Source organism: Ictidomys tridecemlineatus, chromosome 1 (genome assembly GCF_052094955.1).
Source record: "Ictidomys tridecemlineatus isolate mIctTri1 chromosome 1, mIctTri1.hap1, whole genome shotgun sequence".
In the NCBI taxonomy this organism is placed as follows: domain Eukaryota; kingdom Metazoa; phylum Chordata; class Mammalia; order Rodentia; family Sciuridae; genus Ictidomys; species Ictidomys tridecemlineatus.
The window spans coordinates 234,533,064-234,554,949 of NC_135477.1; the positions used below are offsets into that span (position 1 = coordinate 234,533,064).

General features: G+C 33.8%; 1 protein-coding gene across 2 annotated transcripts in view; it reads right to left on the bottom strand.

Moving 5' to 3' along the window:
- The window catches only part of LOC101962167 (cadherin-10), a 161,023-nt gene that overhangs the window by 13,656 nt on the left and 125,481 nt on the right, over positions 1-21,886 (bottom strand). For both annotated transcript variants that reach the window (XM_078016916.1, XM_078016913.1), the window contains exons 6-8: positions 17,071-17,258; positions 15,029-15,282; positions 10,979-11,115 (exon numbers count right to left, since the gene is read on the bottom strand). In XM_078016916.1, the coding sequence (XP_077873042.1) occupies positions 10,979-11,115; positions 15,029-15,282; positions 17,071-17,258 (579 nt within the window). The remainder of the gene's footprint in view (positions 1-10,978; positions 11,116-15,028; positions 15,283-17,070; positions 17,259-21,886) is intronic.

Genomic DNA, 21,886 nt, shown 5'->3' on the forward strand with positions numbered 1-21,886 from the left:
TATAGTTATTCAGACTTCAATACAAATACCACAATCTTTAGATAAAATCCAACTTCTTTGAAAACTTTGACAAAGTAGAGGAACAATATTAGAAAATAGATAGAAATGTTGAAGAAACATCTGCAATTCCATGTCCCTTCCAGCACCACTGAAAACAGTAAAGAAATCGATACAACCTAAGTGTCCGTCAACTGATTAATGGATAAAGAAAATGTGATACATATACACAATGGAATATTATTTGATTCTGAAAAAGAATAAATTGCTGTCTTTGGCAACAATCTGGAAGAAACTGGAGATTGATGCATTTAGTGAAATAAGCCAGACACAAAAAGACAAGTACTTCATGATTTCACTCATATGTAAAATCTCAAAAAGTGGAATGCATAAAAGTTGAGAGCAGAATGATAGTTACCAGAGGCTGTAAAAAGTAGAGAAGTGAGAAAAATAAGAAAAAGTTGATCAATGGATACAAAGTTATAGTTACAAAGTAGTAAGAAATTCTGGTGTGCTTATGTTCAGGAGGGGCAATACAGATAACAACAATGTGCTATATATTTTAGAAACCCAGAAGAAAGGATTTGGGAAGTTTCCATCATAAAGAAATTATAAATATTTGAGGAGAAGCATATGTCTAATCTGATTAAACACCATGCCATATGTGTGTGTATATATGAATATGTATATATTTTGTGTATATAAAATATTAAGTGGAATCCCACTAATATGTACATTTTTTGTTTTTAATGTATCAGTTAAAACTAAATTTAAAAGAAGAAAAGGGAAAACTAGCTTTATAAAAGCCCAAAGAGTATATTTAACAATCTTATTAAGTGATATAAACCAAAAAGAGCTATGGATATTATCAAATGCCCTTACAAAATTTGTCTGACTTCCTAATTTTAACTAAATAATTTTCAGATACAAAAATACTGTTATATGCAAATAGAGTATATATTACTGCTGAAAAGAATTCTTCTTCCAGCTATGTGTAATTGTATTGTTATTAACATAATAATTTCAGCTTTTTAAAAATAATGTGTAAGAACTGATTTCTTAGCAGGCATATTTACAAGACTGAAGTAGTAAAAAGAAAGGCAAATAGTATTCTAAATCTATCTGAAGTATATTCAACTTCTGTTCCTCTTTCCAAGAGGGAATTTAAAAATGCATCTCCTTGACACTCCTCTTAATTCTTAGCTCTGACTTCTTAATCCACATATATTCTGTTGACAGTTTCTAATTTCCTGTTTGTAATATATGGCTGCATGCCCTCCACCTTTTCCTGCATCAGGTGGCTGAGAGTTCATACCCTGGAGGTAAACTGAGCTTCTTTTATATCCAAGTCCACTCATGTTCACACATTGTGACTTTGCCCAATGCCTTATTACTCAGTATGTGTAAAAACACAGGGCTTCTGATCTCACATAGTTATTTGGAAAATTAGGTGTGATAAAGCAGGAAAAGTTCTTGTCAGAGCATCAGTTTGATGACTAGTATTTCAAACATGAACATCATCTTTATTACCAATATAATGTATTCATGGCTATTTTATAAGAGTTTGTGCAATCTTTCTCCATGTAATGCATTCACACATTAAAAACCTGTTAACAAGCTTTCTCACAATTCACATGGGTCTGAAGAGATCCCCACTGGGAAGAAGAAGAGGGAAAAAGAAAATAAACAGAAAAATATTTTCCATTGTATCTGCACTTTTATCTGTCTTATACTATTCATAAGACCCAGAGGCAGAGTACTCACCAAAAATGGACCCCTGACTCCACAGTTACCTGTTGCTATGAAGAAGAGTGAAAATGCACACTTCTTCCATTTTTCTAGAACATGCTCTTTAATCTACTGCTACAGTAAGTGGGCATAAACAAAATGTGTATTTTCAATATAAAGTGTGACATAAAAGTAACTCTTGTTGGTAGCAATTCAGTCACTAGCTATGTCAAAGAAGATAAGAAGAAAAAAGAAAGTTTCAAACCTCAAAAATGGCTTTGTTAGACTTTCCTCTAACACAATATGTAGATTCTTTAGCCTCTTTCCAAATAGCCCAAGGATCTTCAAATCAAAAGCTAAAGCCACAGGGATGAATGTCTTTGTAAAGCATTGAGTCTGGCATCACCTACTAAAAAAGCAATGTGTGTGTGTGTGTGTGTGTGTGTGTGTGTGTGTGTGTATGTATATATATATATATATATATATATATATATATATATATATATTTGCTGGTAAATGCCATGGCTTATGTATAAATAAACAAACAAACAAAGCATTCTGAGAATGCAGAATCATACAGAAGAGCTGCTGGTATATATTTACCACTTGAGTCTCCCTCAGAGTCCTTCAGGGAAGCAGGAGAGTAGTACAATGTACCAGCAACAAAGGATCTTAAAATGTGTGTGCTGAGGTGAGACTATGCCTAGAATTCCAAAAGCTTTTGCAAATCTCTAAATAGAGAAGTCTTCAATTATTGTCTAGATACCCCAGATTTTCAAAAAATGGAACTGTTGCACATGCTTAGGACACAACTTTTTTTTACTAATACAGAATGGAGTCCTTCCTTCCTATACCAAGCTCATTGTCCTCAGAGTGTATTGAAATAATTATAGCTAAATTTTCTTGAAGGAACTCTTTGGCCGCTACATAAATGTGTTCTGAAACTTTAAGTTTATTATTCAGACCCTGACTGTGTCCTTAATTTTAGATTTTTTTTCATTCTCTGCATGGCATTTTAAAATATTTTTTAAAGACAAAAAGGGAAATTATGCCATGGAATAATGCACTAAATAATTACTTGCAGTAGATAGCACTTGCCACATGATGTGATACATTGCACTGGAATGTAGAATTAAACTGTTTGAGGCAGGGCCTGGAAACACATTGGTAAGAAGTACATTTGTATGTCATTCTGTCCTGCTCCAGGCAAGGTGTGTGACACACTTAGCATAAAACCAGTGTTTAAAGTCTCGTAAAAACAATTCTCTATATGCAGTTTCCCTTTCACTCTCATTGCTTAATTTAATTCCCAGAATAGCATAATGGGACCCTGACTGGTGTTAGTTTGGCAGGTAGGTATTTCAAACAGTTGTGCCACAGACTGAATTCATTTAGTGGCAAAAAATAGGTTCAGTTCTTAAGAAGAGGTAATTGGCTTAGCTTTTTACTGAATCATAATTACTTCAACTAGCTTTAGAAGTTAAATTTCTCACAGTATCTGAAATGGAAAGTTCAATTCCAAGCTCATTGGGCCTGAGAAAGTATCTTAAAATGAGCAGAGCACAAGCAACCTTACTTTTGGAATGACCAGAATCATTTTGGACACAATCAACTCTCAGGATGAAGACAGAGAAATGACAGCTTTCATAAAGGAAAACTCCAACAATTGTTAGTATTAACAGGTATCACTCTCTACATCTCATTGTAATGAAACTGGATTTTTTAGGGTTGGTCTGTATTTCAGAGACATATTAGAAAGATAAACTAAATCTATTACTTTAGCTTGAAGCTTTGAATGATTGCTGATGATCTGCCTAGCCTAGTTACATTCTTCAGAGGCACTTGGTGATTCAGACCTGATGTTTTGCCTTCCAAAGTCTGGAATGGTTACTTCAAATAACTTGACCTTGATGCCTATTTGAAGATTCAGCTTAGTATTTCAGATGTGGAAATTACCAGCTTCCTGTCTGACCATGACTTAACTCCTGATGAATATTTATTTTTAAAGCAGTTTGAATCTCTCTGCTTCATGTTTGTCTCAGTATGTAATCAGAAATGGAGCAGGTTTGCGGCACCTGAATATGGGATCTCACCTGTTTACCAGGACCTCCCATCTTAAAGAACCCCATACTAGACTCAAGAAGCTAATGTTGAATTTCTTAATACTTTTTGAATAGGCGATTTGACATTTCAACTTGAAAATGAGTTCCATAAATGATGCTGGCCATCCTGTGTACAGGCAACACCTTTTGCAACTAAAGAAAGAGGGGTTTTGAATCCTTGATCTCTGTTTAGAGTTTGAAGAAATTTTGTAAATTATTTGTAGAATTATTAGAGCTAGAACTGGAATAACCTGTTTTAAGTTCCAAATTACTAACTCTAGCATTATTTCAGAAAGTTTCAAAAATCTCCAGAGTTTTAGTTTCTTCTCATTTAAATGATGCTAATTTAATGTATTAGCAAGATGAAATGTAATTTAAAATTCTTAGAATCATAACCCATACCTGGTTTATCATAGATTCACAATAATAGTGTTGATGAAAATAATTAACATCTCAGTTGTTTCCTCAAAAGAGAAAATTTGCAGTACCCATTTTACTTGAATGTTATTAGTTAATAATAAATGTTAGATTTACAGATACTTTAGAGTAGCAGAATATGCTAACCCAAAATATATCATTTTGCTATAAGGATTACATTGACCTAAAGACATTAAGAAAAAAAAAAGAAAAAAAGTAAGAAAGAAAGAAAAAGAGAAAATCAAGGTTGAGGATATAGCTCAGGGGTAGAGCACTTGCCTAGCATGTGAAAGGCCCTGGATTCAATCCCCAGGACTGTAATATAAGATAACATAAAATACAATAGCATAAATAGAATGTACAAGAAGGATACTCTGAACCTTTCCTTTTTTTTTTTCCCTGAAAGCAGAAGAAGAAACTCTTATATGAAAAGTATTCTTACATATCATGAAGACAGTGACATTCTTAATATTGAGGAGGACAGGCAATTGAAACAGAGAAAATTCTGTACAAAAACAAAGAAAAATAAACACTCTGTAAATATTTAGTTATTTTTTCACTATTGCCTCTTTTTGTTCATCCTAGTTCAAAAGTATTCAGGCTTTGCAACTTTTTTTGGTTCCTCAATTCCTTAAAAATGTTCCTTATTACATAAATCTTAAATAAATGTGTGTGCCTTTCTCCTCTTAATCTGCCATAATATCAATTTAATTTTCAGATGTGGTAAAAAATTCTAAGACAGCATAAATGCAATTTTGCTTCTTTTACAATACCTATAGTCATCCCTCAGCATATATCTAAAAGAAATACTGAAAAAAATAGGTTTTTGAGGAATCAATTTAAGATTTCAATTAAAACTATAACTCGTAGACCTGCCTGTGAGGGACCCAGGCTCACAGGGGAGCCAGTCTACGCCTCCCTTGGCGAGGCAGACACTCACCAGAGCCTAGCCTCTGACTCAGGACTGACCCTTCCCACCGGCAGACTAGTGTGCCTCAGGTGCAGGACCACCCCTTCCAACCAGCTGACTACCATGGGAGGCCAAGCCTAGTGGCCCAGATCCACCCACACCAGCCTTTGAGAGACCCAGGCTCACAGCTGGCCTGGTACTCTCCCCCACACCTTCCAGGCAGGCCAGACACCTGCCAGAGCCTAGCCTCTGGCGTAGGACCTCCTCTTCTGACAAGTAGACTGCTAGGGAGGTTAAGCCCAGAGGCCCAGATTCAACCACTCTAACTTGCACAGATCCAGGATGCAGTAGCATTCATTGAGGGACACCAGCAGGGTCTGGAAGCCCAACATCAAGGTGAGGTACAGACAATCTGCATAGGTACTAAAAGAATATAGGGAACAACTGTCATATCTCAAATCCACACTGCAAGAAAGGAAGACACACAGACAACATGAAAAAAAACAAGTGAGGAAAGTGTCCCAAACAAACCAGACACTATAATAACAGAACTCATGGACAGCAAAGTTAATGAAATGTCAGAGATGGAGTTCAGAAGGTCTATAGTTAAAATATCTGTGAATTAAAGAATAACCTAAATGAGCAAATACAGGAAAAAATCCATCACTCCAACAATGAGATAAGAGAGCAAATACAGGTATCAAAAGATTACTTCTAGAGAAAAATTCTGGAAAAAAAAAACAGTCAAAAATCCTTGAAATGAAGGCTATAATAAATCAAATAAAAAACTCAGTAGAAAGCATAGCCAACAGACTAGATCACTTGGAAGAAAGAATATCAGATAATGGAGACAAATTATACAATCTGGAAAATAAAGTTGATCACACAGTGAAGATAGTTAGAAACCATAAACAGAACATCCAATAATTATGGGACAGCATGAAAAGACCAAATCTAAGAGTTATGGGGATAGAGGAAGGTACAGAGTTTCAAACCAAAGGAATGCACAATCTTGTCAATGAGATAATATCAGAAAATTTTCCAAGCATGAAGATCAAATTTAAAAAACAAATACAAGATGCTTACAGGACACCAAATGAACAAAAATACAATCAATCTACACCAAGGTACATTGTAATGAAAATACCTGGGATATAGAATAAGGATAGAATCTTAAAAGCTGCAAGAGAGAGGAATCAGATCACACACAGTGGGAGACAAATTCGAATATCAGCAAATTTTTCAACCCAGACCCTCAAGGCCAGGAGACCATGGAACAACATATACCAAGCTCTGAAAGAAAATGGATGCCAACCAAGAATCTTATATCTAGCAAAACTAAGCTTTAGAGTGGATGATGAAATAAAAATCTTCCATGATAAACTAAAAGTTAAAAGAGTTTACAACTAGAAAGCCTGCACTACAGAACATCCACAGCAAAATATTCCAAGAAGAGGAAATGAAAAACAATGATGAAAATCAGTAGAGCGAGGGATTACACTAAAGGAAAATCTAATCAGAGGAGATTCCAAGTCGCATTAAATACAAAAAACAAAAATGTTTGGGAATACGAATCATGTGTCAATAATAATACTGAATGTTAATGGCCTAAACTCACCAATCAAAAGACATAGATTAGCAGAGTGGATTAAAAAAAGAAAAAGAAAGACCCGACAATATGCTGCCTCCAAGACACTCATCTCCTAGAAAAAGACATCCACAGACTGAAGTTGAATGGTTGGAGAAAAACAGATCCACAGACTGAAGTTGAATGGTTGGGAAAATCATAACACTTACATGGACCGTGGAAGCAAGCAGGGGTTTCCATCCTTATATCAAATAAAGTAGACTTCAAGCTGAAGTCAATCAAAAAGGATAAAGAAGGACACTATATACTGCTCACGGGAACCATATACCAACAAGAATTAACAATTATAAATATATATGCCCCAAACAATGAAGCATCTACATTCATCGAACAAATTCTTCTCAAGTTTAAAAGTCAAATAGATCACAACACAATAATTTTGGGTGACTTTAACACACCTCTTTCATCACTAGATAGATCTTCCAAACAAAAGCTGAACAAAGAAACTATGGAACTCAATAATACATTCAATAACTTAGACTTAACTGACATATATAGAATATTTCATCCTTCAACGAGAGAATACACTTCTTCTCAGCAGCACACGAATCATTCTCTAAAATAGACCATATACTATGCCACAAAGGAACTCTTAGCAAATATATAAAAGTAGAGCTACTACCCTGCATTTTGTCAGATCATAATGGAATGAAATTAGAAATCAATGATTAAATAAGAAATAAAATCCACTCCAACACCTGGAGACTAAATAATATGCTACTGAATGAACAGTGAGCTACAGAAGACACCAAGGAGGAGATTTAAAAAAATTTAGAGGTGAATGAGAATACAGATACAACATATCAAAATCTCTGGGACACTATGAAAGCAGTTCGAAGAGGAAAGTTCATTGCATGGAGTTCATTTCTTAAAATAAGAAAACGTCAACAAATAAATGACTTAACATACATCTCAAAGCCCTAGAAAAAGAAGAACAAATCAACATCAAAAGCAGCAGAAGATAGGAAATAATTAAAATCAGAGCTGAAATGAATGAAATTGAAACAAAAGAAACAATTGAAAAAATTGACAAGAACAAAAAGTTGGTTGTTTGGAAAAATAAATAAAACTGATACACCCTTAGCCATGCTAACAAAGAGAAGGAGAGAGAAAACCCAAATCAGTAACATACATGATAAAAAAGAAAATATCACAACAGACACTAAAGAAATATAGCAGACAATTAGAAATTATTTTGAAAACTTGCACTCCAATAAAATAGAAAATTTCGAAGGCATTGACAAATTTCTAGAGTCATATAATTTGTCCAAATTGAATCAGGATGATACACAGAATTTAAACAGCTCAATTTCAAGTGATGAAATAGCAGACACCATCACAAGTCTACCAATCAAGAAAAGCCCAAGACTGGACAGATACACAGCCAAGTTCTATATAAGACCTTTAAAGAAAAACTAATACCAATACTCTTCAATTCATTTCAGGAAATAGAAAAAGAGGCAGCACTTCAAAACTTATTGTATGATGGCAATATCACTCTGATTCCAAAACCAGGCAAAGACATATCAACAAAAGAAAACTTCAGACCAATATCTCTAATGAATACAGATGCAAAAATTCTAAATAAAATTCTGGCAAATCGAATTCAAAAACATATCAAAAAGATCATGCACGGTGATCAAGTGGGATTCATCCAGGGATGCAAGGTTAGTTCAACACACGAAAATCAATAAATGTAATTCATCACATCAATAGAATGAAAGATAAGAATCATATGATCATCTCAATAGACTCAGAAAAAGCATTTGACAAAATATAGCACATGTTTATGTTCAAAACAGTAGAAAAACTAGGGATAACAAGAACATATCTCAATATCCTAAAGGCTATCTATGCTAAGCCCCAGGACAACATCATTCTAAATGAAGAGAAATTGAAGGCATTCCCTCTAAAAACTAGAACAAGACAGGGATGCCCCCTTTCATCACTTCTATTTAACATAGTTCTTGAAACACTGGCCAGAGCAATTAAACAGATGAAAGAAATTAAAGGGATACACATAGGAAAAGAAGAACTCAAATTGGCACTATTTGCTGATGATGTGATTCTGTACCTAGAAGACCCTAAAAGTTCAACCAGAAAACTTCTAGAATCAGTAAATGAATTCAACAAAGTATCAGGATATAAAATCAATGCCCATAAATCAAAGTCATTTCTGTATATCAGTGACAAATCCTCAGAAAGGGAAATGAAGAAAACTACTCCATTCTCAGTAGCCTCAAAAACTTGGGAATGAATTTAATGAAAGAGGTAAAAGATCCATATAATGAAAATTATAGAACCCTAAAGAATGAAGTCAAAGAAGACCTTAGAAGATGGAAAGATCTACCTTGCTCTTAGATAGACAGAATTAATATTATCAAGATGACCATCCTTCCAAAAGCACTCTACAGATTTACTGCAATTCTGATCAAAATCCCCAAGACATTCTTCATAGAAATAGAAAAAGCAGTTATAAAATTCATCTGGAAAATAAAAAGCCCAGAATAGCTAAAGCAATCCTTAGCAGGAAGAGTGAAGCAGGTAGCATCACTACCAGACCTTAAACTATATAGGACAGAGAAATAGTAACAAAAACAGCATGGTATTGGCACCAAAACAGACTGGTAGACCAATAGTACAGAATAGAGGACACAGAGACTAACCCACAAAATTACAATTATCTTATATTAGACAAAGGTGCCAACAACATGCATTGGAGAAAAGATAGCCTCTTGAACAAATGGTACTGGGAAAACTGAAAATCCATATGCAACAAAATGAAATTAAACCCCTATCTCACACCATGCACGAAACTCAAGTCAAAATGGATCAAGGATTTAGGAATACAACCAGAGACTCTGCATTTAAGAAAAAGTAGGTCCTAATCTTCATCATGCAGGATTAGGCCCCAGCTTTCTTAATAAGACTGCTGTGGCACAAGAATTAAAATCAAGAATCAATAAATGGGATGGATTCAAACTAAAAGTGTATTCTCGGCAAAAGAAACAATCTGTGAGGTGAATAGAGAGACTACATCTTGGGAGCAAATCTTTATCCCTCACACATCAGATAGATCACTAATCTCTAGGGTATATAAAGAACTCAAAGAGTGAAACATCAAAAAAACCCCAAATAACCCAATCAATAAATGGGCCAAGGAGCTGAATAGACACTTCTCAGAAGAAGATATACAATCAATTAACAAATGTAAGAAAAAATGTTCATCATCTCTAGCAATTAGAGAAATGCAAATCAAAACCACTTTAAGATTTGATCTCACTCCAGTCAGAATGGTAGCTATTATGAAGACACACAACAATTAGTTCTATGAGGATGTGGGAAAAAAATGTACACTCATACACTGCTGGTGGGACTGCAAATTGGTACATATGGAAAGCAGTATGGAGAATCTTTGGACAATTGGAAATGTAACCTCTATTTGACCCAGCTATCCCTCTCCTTGGTCTGTATCCAAAGGACTTAAAAACATCATACTATAGGGACACAGCCACATCAATGTTTACAGCAGCACAATTCACAATAGCTAAACTGTGGAACTAACTAGATGCCCTTTAATAGAGGAATGGATAAAAATGGAATATTATTCAGCAATAAAAGTGAATAAAATCATGGCATTTGCAGGTAAATTGATGGAATTAGAGAAGGTAATGCTAAGTGAAATTTGCCAATCCCAAACAATCAAACACTGAAAGTTTTATTTGATATAAGGAGGCTGATTCATAGTACGGTAGGAAGAGGGAGCATGAGAGGTACAGATGAACTCTAGAGAGGGCAGAGTGGTTGGAAGGGAAGGGAGGGGGCATGGGGTTATAAATGATAGTGCAATGTGATGAACATTATTATCCAAAGTAACATGTATGAAGACATGAATTGGTGTGAATATACTTTGTATACAACCAGAGATATGAAAAATCATGCTATATATGTTTAATAAGAATTATAATGCATTCTGTAGTCATATATAAATAAATTTTAAAAATAAATAAAATAAATATAAATTTCTTAGAATAACAACAAAAACTATAATTTGTATAAGCAATGAATGAATTATTTTAGTATATAATTAAATCTATAAATATGTTAAATATACAAAACTAAATTATACAGAATTATAAACATAAATATGCATTATAGACATAAAAGTCATCTTACTGATTTCAGCAGCTATGACAGTAAGATTGTGCCATTGAGATAGTTCACGGTCAAGTGGTTTTGATGTGTAAAGTGATCCATTTCCAGAATGTATGTTAAAGATTCGATCGAGGTCAGTATGGCGATCCAAAGAAAATCTGAACATAGAGGGCAAAGAAAAGTACAGGGCAGTGTTATTGAAGTGTTACAGGAGAAAATGGTAAAATTCAAAGACACACATATTACTAATAATTATTGGAAGAAACACAGTACTGATCTAAAACATAGTTTCATGAGTTAATCACAGAAAAACACTCACTCTCTCCAAGCATGAATTGGCACTTGGTTCTGCATTGAAATGCTAGTCTTCTAAAATCTCTGCTCTTAAAATCATTGTCTATTTTCATGTGAACTAACATTGATATATTTGACCACAACATAGTATACATTATATGTGGTTACATTGTTTTATTTAGTAGTGGAGAATTACTGTAGGAATCCATTGCAACAGATCAATCCCAGAAGCTCAGATTTTCCTTAATGACAAAATTGGAGATAACAGTAGGTTCATCAAACCGGTTGGGTGTTTTGGAGCTTCAGGGTATGATATATGCATAGCTTCAGTTTCTAACCACATGTATTATAAAATGTATAACTTTAAAATAGTACAATTCCAGATGAGAAATCTTCATACATCTGTATTAAAATAGGCAGCAATTGGTTATTTTGGTATTGTATTGTATATCATTCTGAAACCTAATACCAGGTTTATCAATCTTAATGATGTCATTTTGATAAATCCCATTTTTAAAAAGTCATACTACATGTTTTAGCCTTCACAAATAAAGCAAATAATTTTATCCCTATATCTAGAACAATCCCCAAATTCCACCCAGATTTACAAAATTAATTTACTATTGAAAGACCCAACATAAAATTTATCTCCTCCTTATAGTCTTCCGTGATCACCTAAATTTCAAGCATCTAACTGCTTCCTATGGAAAGTAACTGTACAATTATATCTGTCACTTATTTCATGTATTTGAAATTTGTTTCATTCCAAATCTAAAACAGAAATTTAAACTTGAAAACAATGTGCCTACTGACCACTATCATAATATATCTACTACTGTAACTTGAGTAGGCAGTTAGTGAGTATTATTTGATTCTCATATTCTTCTCCAATAGAATGAAAACTCCTTGAATAATATGTTGATATCTCATATGGTTATCTACAAATATTTATCCAATGTAAGAAAGAATGACAGAATTATTAGGAATTTTGGCAATTAAAAGTTCCCTTATTTATATAGAAATGTGATGTGAAGTTGCAATATGTTCATTAATAGAAACCTTTTGTTATCATGTACCATGATTTTGCCAAACACAGTTTTTGTGTTTTTCTTAATTAGTTTTTTTGCAGTTCAGTTTAAAAAAGTAATAATAAGATTTAGAGTATTATGTGATATTATCTTGAAGATGCAGAGAAACTACAGCCCTTCTTTTTCAAATATTATTCAAAATGTTAAGGTCTATAGACAGAGAAATGTTAGAGTTCGTAAACAAGTCTGGATGGTGCCTGGCAAAATGTCAGAGGGAGTGGTTTGAGAAGTAACAAAAGTGAGCCATTAAGTGTGGAGATTCCTGATTGGTTGACTGATGTATCTAGTTTATGCTAATTAAGATAAGCTGTGCAAAATGTATAAATAGCTTCATTGTCCTACAGTAAACGGCTCCTATTCCTGCTGTATCAACGTGCACAAGTTATTCGTCACCCCCCCGCACAAAATATAATTTTATGTTCTGATTCTTAATCACCAAATTATGTGTTAACTTTCATTTTTATTTTAAAATCATTTCCAAGATACATGTTTTCAGTAAAACTTTTTGATTACTGCATTAGCATTAAGAATATATGACATAATTTGTAACATGTCCAGGATGATACATAAATACATTAAACTTGCAAGGATATTTTATTTCTTTGAATATATTAAATTGTCCTTTTATATCCACTGGGGATTAGAATCAATGGACATTCTCCTTTAAATCATTTCTAGATTGTTTATAATACCTAATATAAGGTAAATGCCATATCCTACACAAGTAATTGTTGTGCTATACTATTTAGGAAATAATGACAAGAAAAATGTCTTCATACTTTCAGTACAAACAATATTTTTTCCAAAAATTTTCCTTTGATTTTGGTTGAATTGGCAGATGCAGAACCTGTAGAATATATAAATGTACTACATATATGTGCATATATATCCACAATATTTCTATTTATTTGATTATTTACATAGTATATCACATGTATACATTGTATCCACTTGTTCTACAAAAATAATAAGATATAAAAGTATGCCTTCCTACTTTCTACAACAAGGTAATATAAAGCCATACCTATTGGCATTGTATATTCTATACATGAATGGACTCTTCCTAATCCTTTGATTTGTGTTTTCATTAAACATTATATTTATTGTGTTTTTAAGTATTTACATATAGATTTTAGTATAAAATAGCCATCAATCTATGTGAGGATGGAATGTATATTTCACTTTGTGGAGATATATCTTTATATCAGTACTTAACAATAGTCAACTTAATTTTGTCTCATCAAAACTCTGATGTATCATTTTTTAAAAGAACCCTTTTGAAATCAAGGGCCCAGAGCAGAGATGACTGATGTTAGTTAGAATTTCTGCCAAGGAAATGCTTGGTAAGTATTTAAGGGGTAAAATTAAACATGTATATTTATTATTTTAAAGCTTAAAAAAATTTCAGGGAATGCAGCCACTTAGATGAAGACAAATGGACTGGAGGGGTGATATTCATAGGGAAGTCCTGCTGGCAGATGGGAGTAATATGTGAATATTATGTACAGTTTTCTTCTGCGGCATGTAAACTGTGATGCTGCACATCAACCCAAGAAATAGTATTTATGCATAATTATATAATTAAGTAAAATAAAACATACATTTGTCACTCTATATAGTATGACTTCACTTGAAAGTTGGCAGAATTTATAGAATTTTCAAAGTAAGTCTGACCAGAGTCAGGTGAATGAGTTATAAGTACATACAGAAATTGTACAGCAAACCTTTAAACTCATACTTTACTAGCTCATGTGGAAGCAAAATCAACCTGCTGAGAATTAAGGAAACAAATGAAATCCAGAACACATGATGGACTAACAGATTAAAGTAAGCGTTCACTTTGATGATGAATATTAGGTATATCTGTGTTTCCTTGCTATATCAGTGCAAATGTCAATGCAAACTTTGAGTCTTTCTCATTTTTATGTGTCTATCACATCTCAGGTGTTTTGATTGCCACAATAAAGAAAAATGTTGAGTGACTGATATTTCTGGAATGTCCTTGCATTTTTTGAGACAGCTAAACAACAACAACAACAAAGCCAAAAACCAAGAACAATGCAAAAATTCCCTTCTTTGATGACTAGAGTATAAGTACAATTTGTAAAAATTATGACAAAACTGAATTATAGCACAATAATATTATTTTTAACTGTTTATATTTATCTCACATACAAATATCATGGCTTGGTTGCATCGTGAATGTGCATCTAAAAAAGTATTCTTGAGCCCAGGCGCAGTGATGTACATTTGTAATCCTAGTGGGAGGCTGACACAGGAAGAGTTCAAAGCCAGCTTCAGCAAAAGTGAGTTACTAAGCAACTCATTGAGACCCTGTCTCTAAATAAAATACAAAATAGGCTGGGGATATGGCAGTGGTTGAGTGCCTCTGAGTACAATCCTCAGTACCTCCTTTCCCCCAGAAAAAAACAAACACTTTAAGGAGACAAACAGATGATTCAAGCCAGACTTCAGTCTATGTGATAAGAATAAGCTATAACCCTTGTGCACACCTGCTCCTAGATATTTAAAGCCAATTTACGTTAAACATTGGGCTCACCAAATTTATGTATAACTTACAGAAAAACTCCTGTAGTATTTTATTGCATTAAATGTTTCAAATAGAATTTCATAATCTCTATGTGAATTTCAATTTCTTCTGTTTCATCTCAAACACAGGCATAATTACCTAATGGGGCTGGAAGCAGAGTCTGGATCCCTTGCCATTACAGTCCCGATTATTGTGCCCACTTCGATATCTTCATGAACCTCAAAGAGGTAGGAGGACCTGCTGAAAACAGGAGGTTCATCTACATCTTCTATAGAGATTTTCACAATTGTGGTATCTTTGAATGGTCCTAGATAATAAAATCGTGGGTCCACATGGGTATTTTCTGCTTCAACCTTCAGAGTGTAAAGTCTCCGGCTCTCATAGTCAAGTGGCTGTAAAAAGACACATGTCATTCAATTAAAGTGAGGGGAATTGTATGACATGCTCATTTCAAGTTACAGAATGATCTTTAAAATCCAGGTTGAATGCATTTGATTTGCTTATTAATAAATTTAGAAAGTAGCACAGATAATTATATAATCCTTAAATATTGTTTAGGATTCAATTTTTACTTTTTATATATTCAAAATGTAACACTTTGGAACTTAAGAAAATGAGATTTTAAACCTTGCAAAAAATTGGGCTAGATGTTCAAACCTATCTCATAGGTAGTGATTCCCTACAAAAAAAAAAAAAATGGACTGGCAGATTATGTATATGTTGGCATGCATACATGTGTGTGTTGAGGTATTGGGTACTAGTAAATTTTTCTAAGCAAAAAAAGTGAAGCTGGGTGTGGTGGCATACACCTCTAATCCCAGAAGCTTAGGAGGCTGAGGCAGGAGGACTGTGAGTTCAAAGTCAGCCTCAGCAAAAGTGAGGTGCTAAGCAACTCAGTGATACCTTATCTCTAAATAAAATACCAAATAAGGCTAGGAGAGGCTGTGGATATAGCTCAGTTAGTGGAGTGCTAGGGTTGTGGCTCAGTGGCTGAGTACCCTTGAGTTCAATCCCCAGTACCAAAAAATTTTTTAAATTTTAAATTTATAAAATCTTGGTGATAAATTTCCATACTTGCTTGAAAGAGTCAAAATAAAGAAAATCTCAGGAATAAGAAAGGACAATATCCTGTACAACCACAAGAATGAGAAGTTATACTTCATGTATATATAACACGTCAAAATACATTCTACTGTCATGTATAAGTAAAAATAACACATAAAAAAAGAGAGCACAGATTTAATAGCAAGTTGGCATGAGGATGCATTAATAAACAAAAAATGGGGCTTTAAATATCAATATAGTTTAACTGTCACAAATAAAGAACTATGTCTCTCACCTCACATTCACTCTGAAAGATAAGTTTTATTAACAGAGAAGACATTGCTGAATCAGACTTCCTCCATTTTCTTTTTCATTTTTAGATGCACAAGATTCTGTTTGCATGAGTGCTACATTCTGGTCATGAAAAATAAGGAAGTTGCTTTGCCCTTTTCTGGTCACTGTTTAATGAAGGTTGTGTACCTCCTGCCTTGCTATGCACTTTCAGGATAGTTTTCTTATTAACCAGTGCCTCAGTGGTTACTTGATGCTTGGCATTTCATTATAATTTTTTTTTTAATTTTCCCTACATTTTCTCACAAGATGGCACTGATCCTACAATAACGTAACTGGTTACCTTTAAATTGTATCACTGAACATATGTTAGCAGAAAAGTTTAATTTACATAGCATAAGGGGAAATGTGAACAATTGAATTATATTCCAATCCATTCTGTTTTTATTAGCATCTCTAGTTATTGCTTCATGAATCTGGATGGTGTACTACATTTTATGCTTCCAACTATAATGATATATTGCTCTTATTAGCTATTAAGCATTTTCTTAAGAAAATAATGTTATTATCGTGGTCTTTTATTAATATGACTTGAAAATATAATCACACATACATTAACTTCTTAAATTTTGTAAAATCTCAAGACTCATGTTTCAATCAATAGAAACACAGTGTACATATCTAAGAAGCTTTTGGCTTTATATCCTTCTTACTTAAGTAAACTATGAATTACATTCAAGCATGGCAGTAATATATCTTTTAATGGATAATGCATGAGTGAAAAGTACATAATGAAACCTCAACTCTCTAAACACACAATGCTTATTTCTGCTGATGTAGAGCACCTTTTTCACGGTTATGATGCCTTCCTGGGTGTCCTTCTCAGTTATAATGTCAAACATATCAGTCCCATCACCATCAATAATTCGGTATTCTACTTCAGCATTTTTTCCAGTGTCAGCATCGGTTGCTTTCACACTTCCAACAGCTGTGCCGACTGGGGAAGATTCAAGAACCCGAAGATGAATGGTGTCTGCAGAGAATAAGAAGAGATGAATAGAGAGATTTCTGAACAGAATTTTCAGAAGTAAAATGTATATGAGAATCCTGTAAATCTTAAACTCTACATTAGATGTTGATTGATTCATTCTTTGAGTATACCAATTATGGTTAACATTCTATTAAAGTCTAGGAGCATGAGGGCTTTGACTTGTGTGTGTGTTAAAATGAATACTGAGAACCAACCTCTAATAGTATCAGGAGTTCTGGTTTTGAAAATAAGCATGTTGTCTTTTTTTTCATTTGCTTTGAGTGCAGTTATATATCTATGTGTGTTTATACAATCACAATAAATCACAGAATATACCAGTGACTATTTTTATTTAATTAATTTTGCTATGTTGTATTTGGTGATTTTCTTCTCTTCCTTTAGCTATAAGTCAGAATGGTCCAAAATTCCAGTGAAATCAGCTGTAACAGGTAGGAATCTTATTTCCATTTGTGACAACAAAAAACAAAGGAAAGTCTATGGCAGAAATATCAAGATGCCCTTCTCAGAGTCAGAGAAAAAAAAAAAAAAAACACTAAAATCTGACAAACTCTCCTTCCTTCCAGAGCAAAACAAGAATTTATCTAAGCCCTTGGTATACCTGGATGTGCTTCCAGCTTGAACAACCTCTACTGCTAATAAGATTTATGTTTAGCACCTGGTCATAAACTACATTTTTCTGACGGGTTAATCGACTGGAAGCACAGTTCTGATTATTGCGCCTTCTTGCTCATAAACCTTAAGTAATTCTCCTTAATATACATAATAAAGTTCAGACCTCTTGTCTAGCCATGTTATTGCCTGCGTATATCTTTCCTAACATATTTGGCTTTTGTTCACTTTCATGAAAGATTTGCATCCAACTAGAGCCTTTAGTTTTTTTCTGACCCCTACTTTCTTTCCAACATCATTCTAGGTATTTTTCTCATGCTATTTCCCTCAAGTAAAATCCTCTCCCCATTACCCAAATATATTTAAAATGCAGTTTGTCAGAAGAAAATAGCACTTTCATGGGCTAAGTGCTTCAGGAATGGTGTTATGCCAAGGGGTCGGGGGCAGGGCGCGGCTCAGAAGAAATAAACCTGCTGACAGCATGATTTTAGAAATCTAGCCTCTAGAGCTGTGAGATGATAAATTTCCTTTTCTTTAGGCCACCCAGTCTATGGAATTTCTGTGGCAGATGTAACCACCTAATACAGGCATATACATTCACTCAGTTTTAAAAGTAATTTTCTAGGAGAACATTGTGAAAACTCAGTTTTCAGTTTTCATCACATACCAGTCGGTCTCAGAGGGTATTTTCTTACTTTTTTCTCTGTCTGTCTCTGGTATCACACTATGGAAAGTCAGTAAACTCATTTCTTGACTACTATCCTACTGCCTCTCCAGACCTTTTTCATCACTTCACTTTGGAACACCTGAGCCCTGGGTATTTGGATGGTTCCCTTGATCATGTCCTTCAAGTACTTGTCCAACTATGACCTTCTCAGAAACATTCCACTAGTAACCTAATTGCAAATAGACTGGTCAGAAGCAGTAATCCCAGTCGTGCTTCTTACCTCTTTCCATTGCCAGGCACTATACTATCTACATATGTACTTATGTATGCCACAAGGACATAAAACAGGCTGGTTGTGTTTTTTCACCAATGTTTTCCCTCTGAATATTGTAAGCACTATATGATGATTGCTCCCATTTTACTTAAGGTACAAAAGATCCATAGGCTGACTTTCCCTAATTTTTCTCTTTCATTCTCTCCCTTAATTTATACTTACCAGTAACATCTGTCTCCTTGAGGTTTTCGGACATGTTTTTCTTACTTCAGTTTAATGCATTTTCCCTCCTCATAAAAAAATTACCCATTTAAATCTGTAGAACTGCTTATTGTTTGTTTGATATATGCCTGTATCATCTATCTTCTAGTGCAGAACTAGAACTCTAGCCTTCTTACTTCAAGAACTTTCTTTAAAAAATTAAATGTCATACAATCAGTACATCAACAAATCAATTTATTAAAATACAGAAAATGTCCTTTCTGAAATGCAAAAATGGTCACAATACAGAAAGAATACAAAAATGATCACTACAATACATAAAGAACTCATTATGAAGGTCAACTATTTAACTTCATTTTTGAAAGCCTAGAATCTGATCTCTGCTAAAAACCTTAGTATTTTTATTATCTATTTTCAAATCTACAGTACATAAGAAATGCAGCCAAGCTAATGTGTTCTCAACTAAGTATCAGTTAACCATACCCCAAATTACAAATATATGATATGTTTAGAAAACAAATATAAATAATATGAATGATTTGACTTATATGTACATAAAACTGAATGACACCCATTTTGAGATTACATATTATTTTTAAGCAGATATGCACTTATTGCAATATGATCAAGGACTAGTTTATTAGGCAAGTTTGAGTAAATTTTTTAAAACAGTATTTATTAAACTCTTTGACTATGCCACACACTAGACATTAGCACAAAATGATAAATTAAAATCTTTATATTCTTGAAAAAAACTTGAAAGAAAAATATCAAAATTAACTTATGAATGTTCAAATTAAGAAGAAAAAACAAGTTGAGGGGAAAATCCTATAATTGAAGAAGTAATGAAGTAAAATGTGGTGCACAGAAAATACTACCAAAAGAAGATAATTTATCAATTTGTATATTTATAAAAAAATAAAGACAAGATGAAATTAAATTAATAGTTTAAGCATGAAACATAGGAAAATGACATAAACACAAAGCTAAAGAAATAGGAGATAGTAAAAAAAATATAGAAACTAATAACGTTGATACATATAAAAGGAAGAGATTAAAAATATAAAACATTGTTTCTTATATTTTAATAAAAACAATGTTTTATATTCCTTTTTATATTTATTTTCTTTTTCTTCCTTTTCCTTATGGAAAAGGAAGAAAAAGAAAAACCTATTATTAAAAATTTAACAGAAAAAGACTACAACTGTAAAAGATTGGAAAATTAGAAAATATTAGAAACATTGATATGTTGAAAAATGAATACAAATAATTTAAACTATACCAAGCCCTACTAATGAAGAAATAAAGGATGATTTTAAAATCATCTACCCTTCACACACAAATAGCTCATTTTTCAAAGAACGGAAAATTCATGGACCAGAAAATTCTAGTTTTATGCAAAGTCTTCCAGAGAACAGAAAGGAAAGACTGTTTTCTAACTCATTATATGAGATCAGTATAACCCTGGTAAAGAAAGCAAATGATAAGTGTTTTGGTGGGTAATATAGTATGGTCAAAATTCCAAGTCTACCAAATGTAAATACTCAGTCCATTTTTTATATTTCATAATCTCAATTTTAAAGTTCAATTTATGCCAAATATTTTTCTAATCACTTTTCCATTGTTATGCCGGATTTGTGGGACCCCGATAGACCTCCAGGAGCTGAATCGGATGCAATCACACAAAAGTCTTTATCCAAAGCTGGAGCCTGGACTCACAACTGTTCCCGATGCAGCGGTCCCAGGGAGTGAGTCCTGGTCCTTTGTTCAGTGAGATTTTATAGGTTTTGGGGGACTACTCTATGCGTCACAACATCACACAGCAAATCATTCCATACTGCGGGAAAATCAAACAACAATTCTTAACATTGATTAGCACATTCAATGGTGGGAACAAATTGGGTAGGGGTGATTGGTTAGTACAATAGGGGGATTCCTTTTAACTGATTGGTTTAGGCCATGAGGGTTGTACCTGCTAAACTACCTGGTTTCCCAACATGTTATCAACCACCATAAACTACTTGGGGGTCATCTGGCATTCCAGGTATTTTCCCTGTCTCATGCTGATTGGAGGTTGCTAGGGGGGGTTGCTATGGGTCCTCACTTAGCTTAATGAGTCAGGGACACCTGGCACCACAGACCTCTCCTGTTATTTACAGACAAACAACTCAGCAGGGTGGGTATGTGCCTAGGAGTGTTCTGTGGGTTTTTCCAAGGACAAGGATCACGCCCCCTTCCTTGGACAGGCTTTGCTCTGAGGTAGAGGCTGGTTTCTCAAAAATGGAGTCACATTAGTTTCTCACTATTAAATTTCTTACTCTTTGAATTTCATCATCTTTTCCATTAGTCTTTAGGAGATCTCATTTTGCTTTTGGTTATCATATCTCCTTACTGATTTCCAGTGTGTGAGTTCAGGCTTTGTTTTCACTCCGTTGATACTTTACAGGAACACTAGTCAGTTCTTTCAGAATATCTTCAAATTGGGTTTGTCTGATATTTTCTCATGAGTAGATTAAGGCTATGCACCTTTGTGAGATACATCACAAAAGGGATGTGTTCTTAGTATGTCATAACTTGTCAGGGAGTACTTGCTGTCGATTTTTCTTAGGACTGATGAAGTTAACCTTGGTCACCTGGCTAAAGTGTTTCTGCCAGGTAATTAATGTCATCAAAATTGATGATAAAATTATTTTTAACCATGACTACTTGCTCTAGCCTCTATGTTTTCTTTTATATTTTCATGTTAGCTTGGATTTCTTTGTATTCTTAGACATATCCTTAGATTCTGAAAGTTGGTCTGCTGTGAACTTGCTGTTATAGCTCTGGTGAAGCATCAAA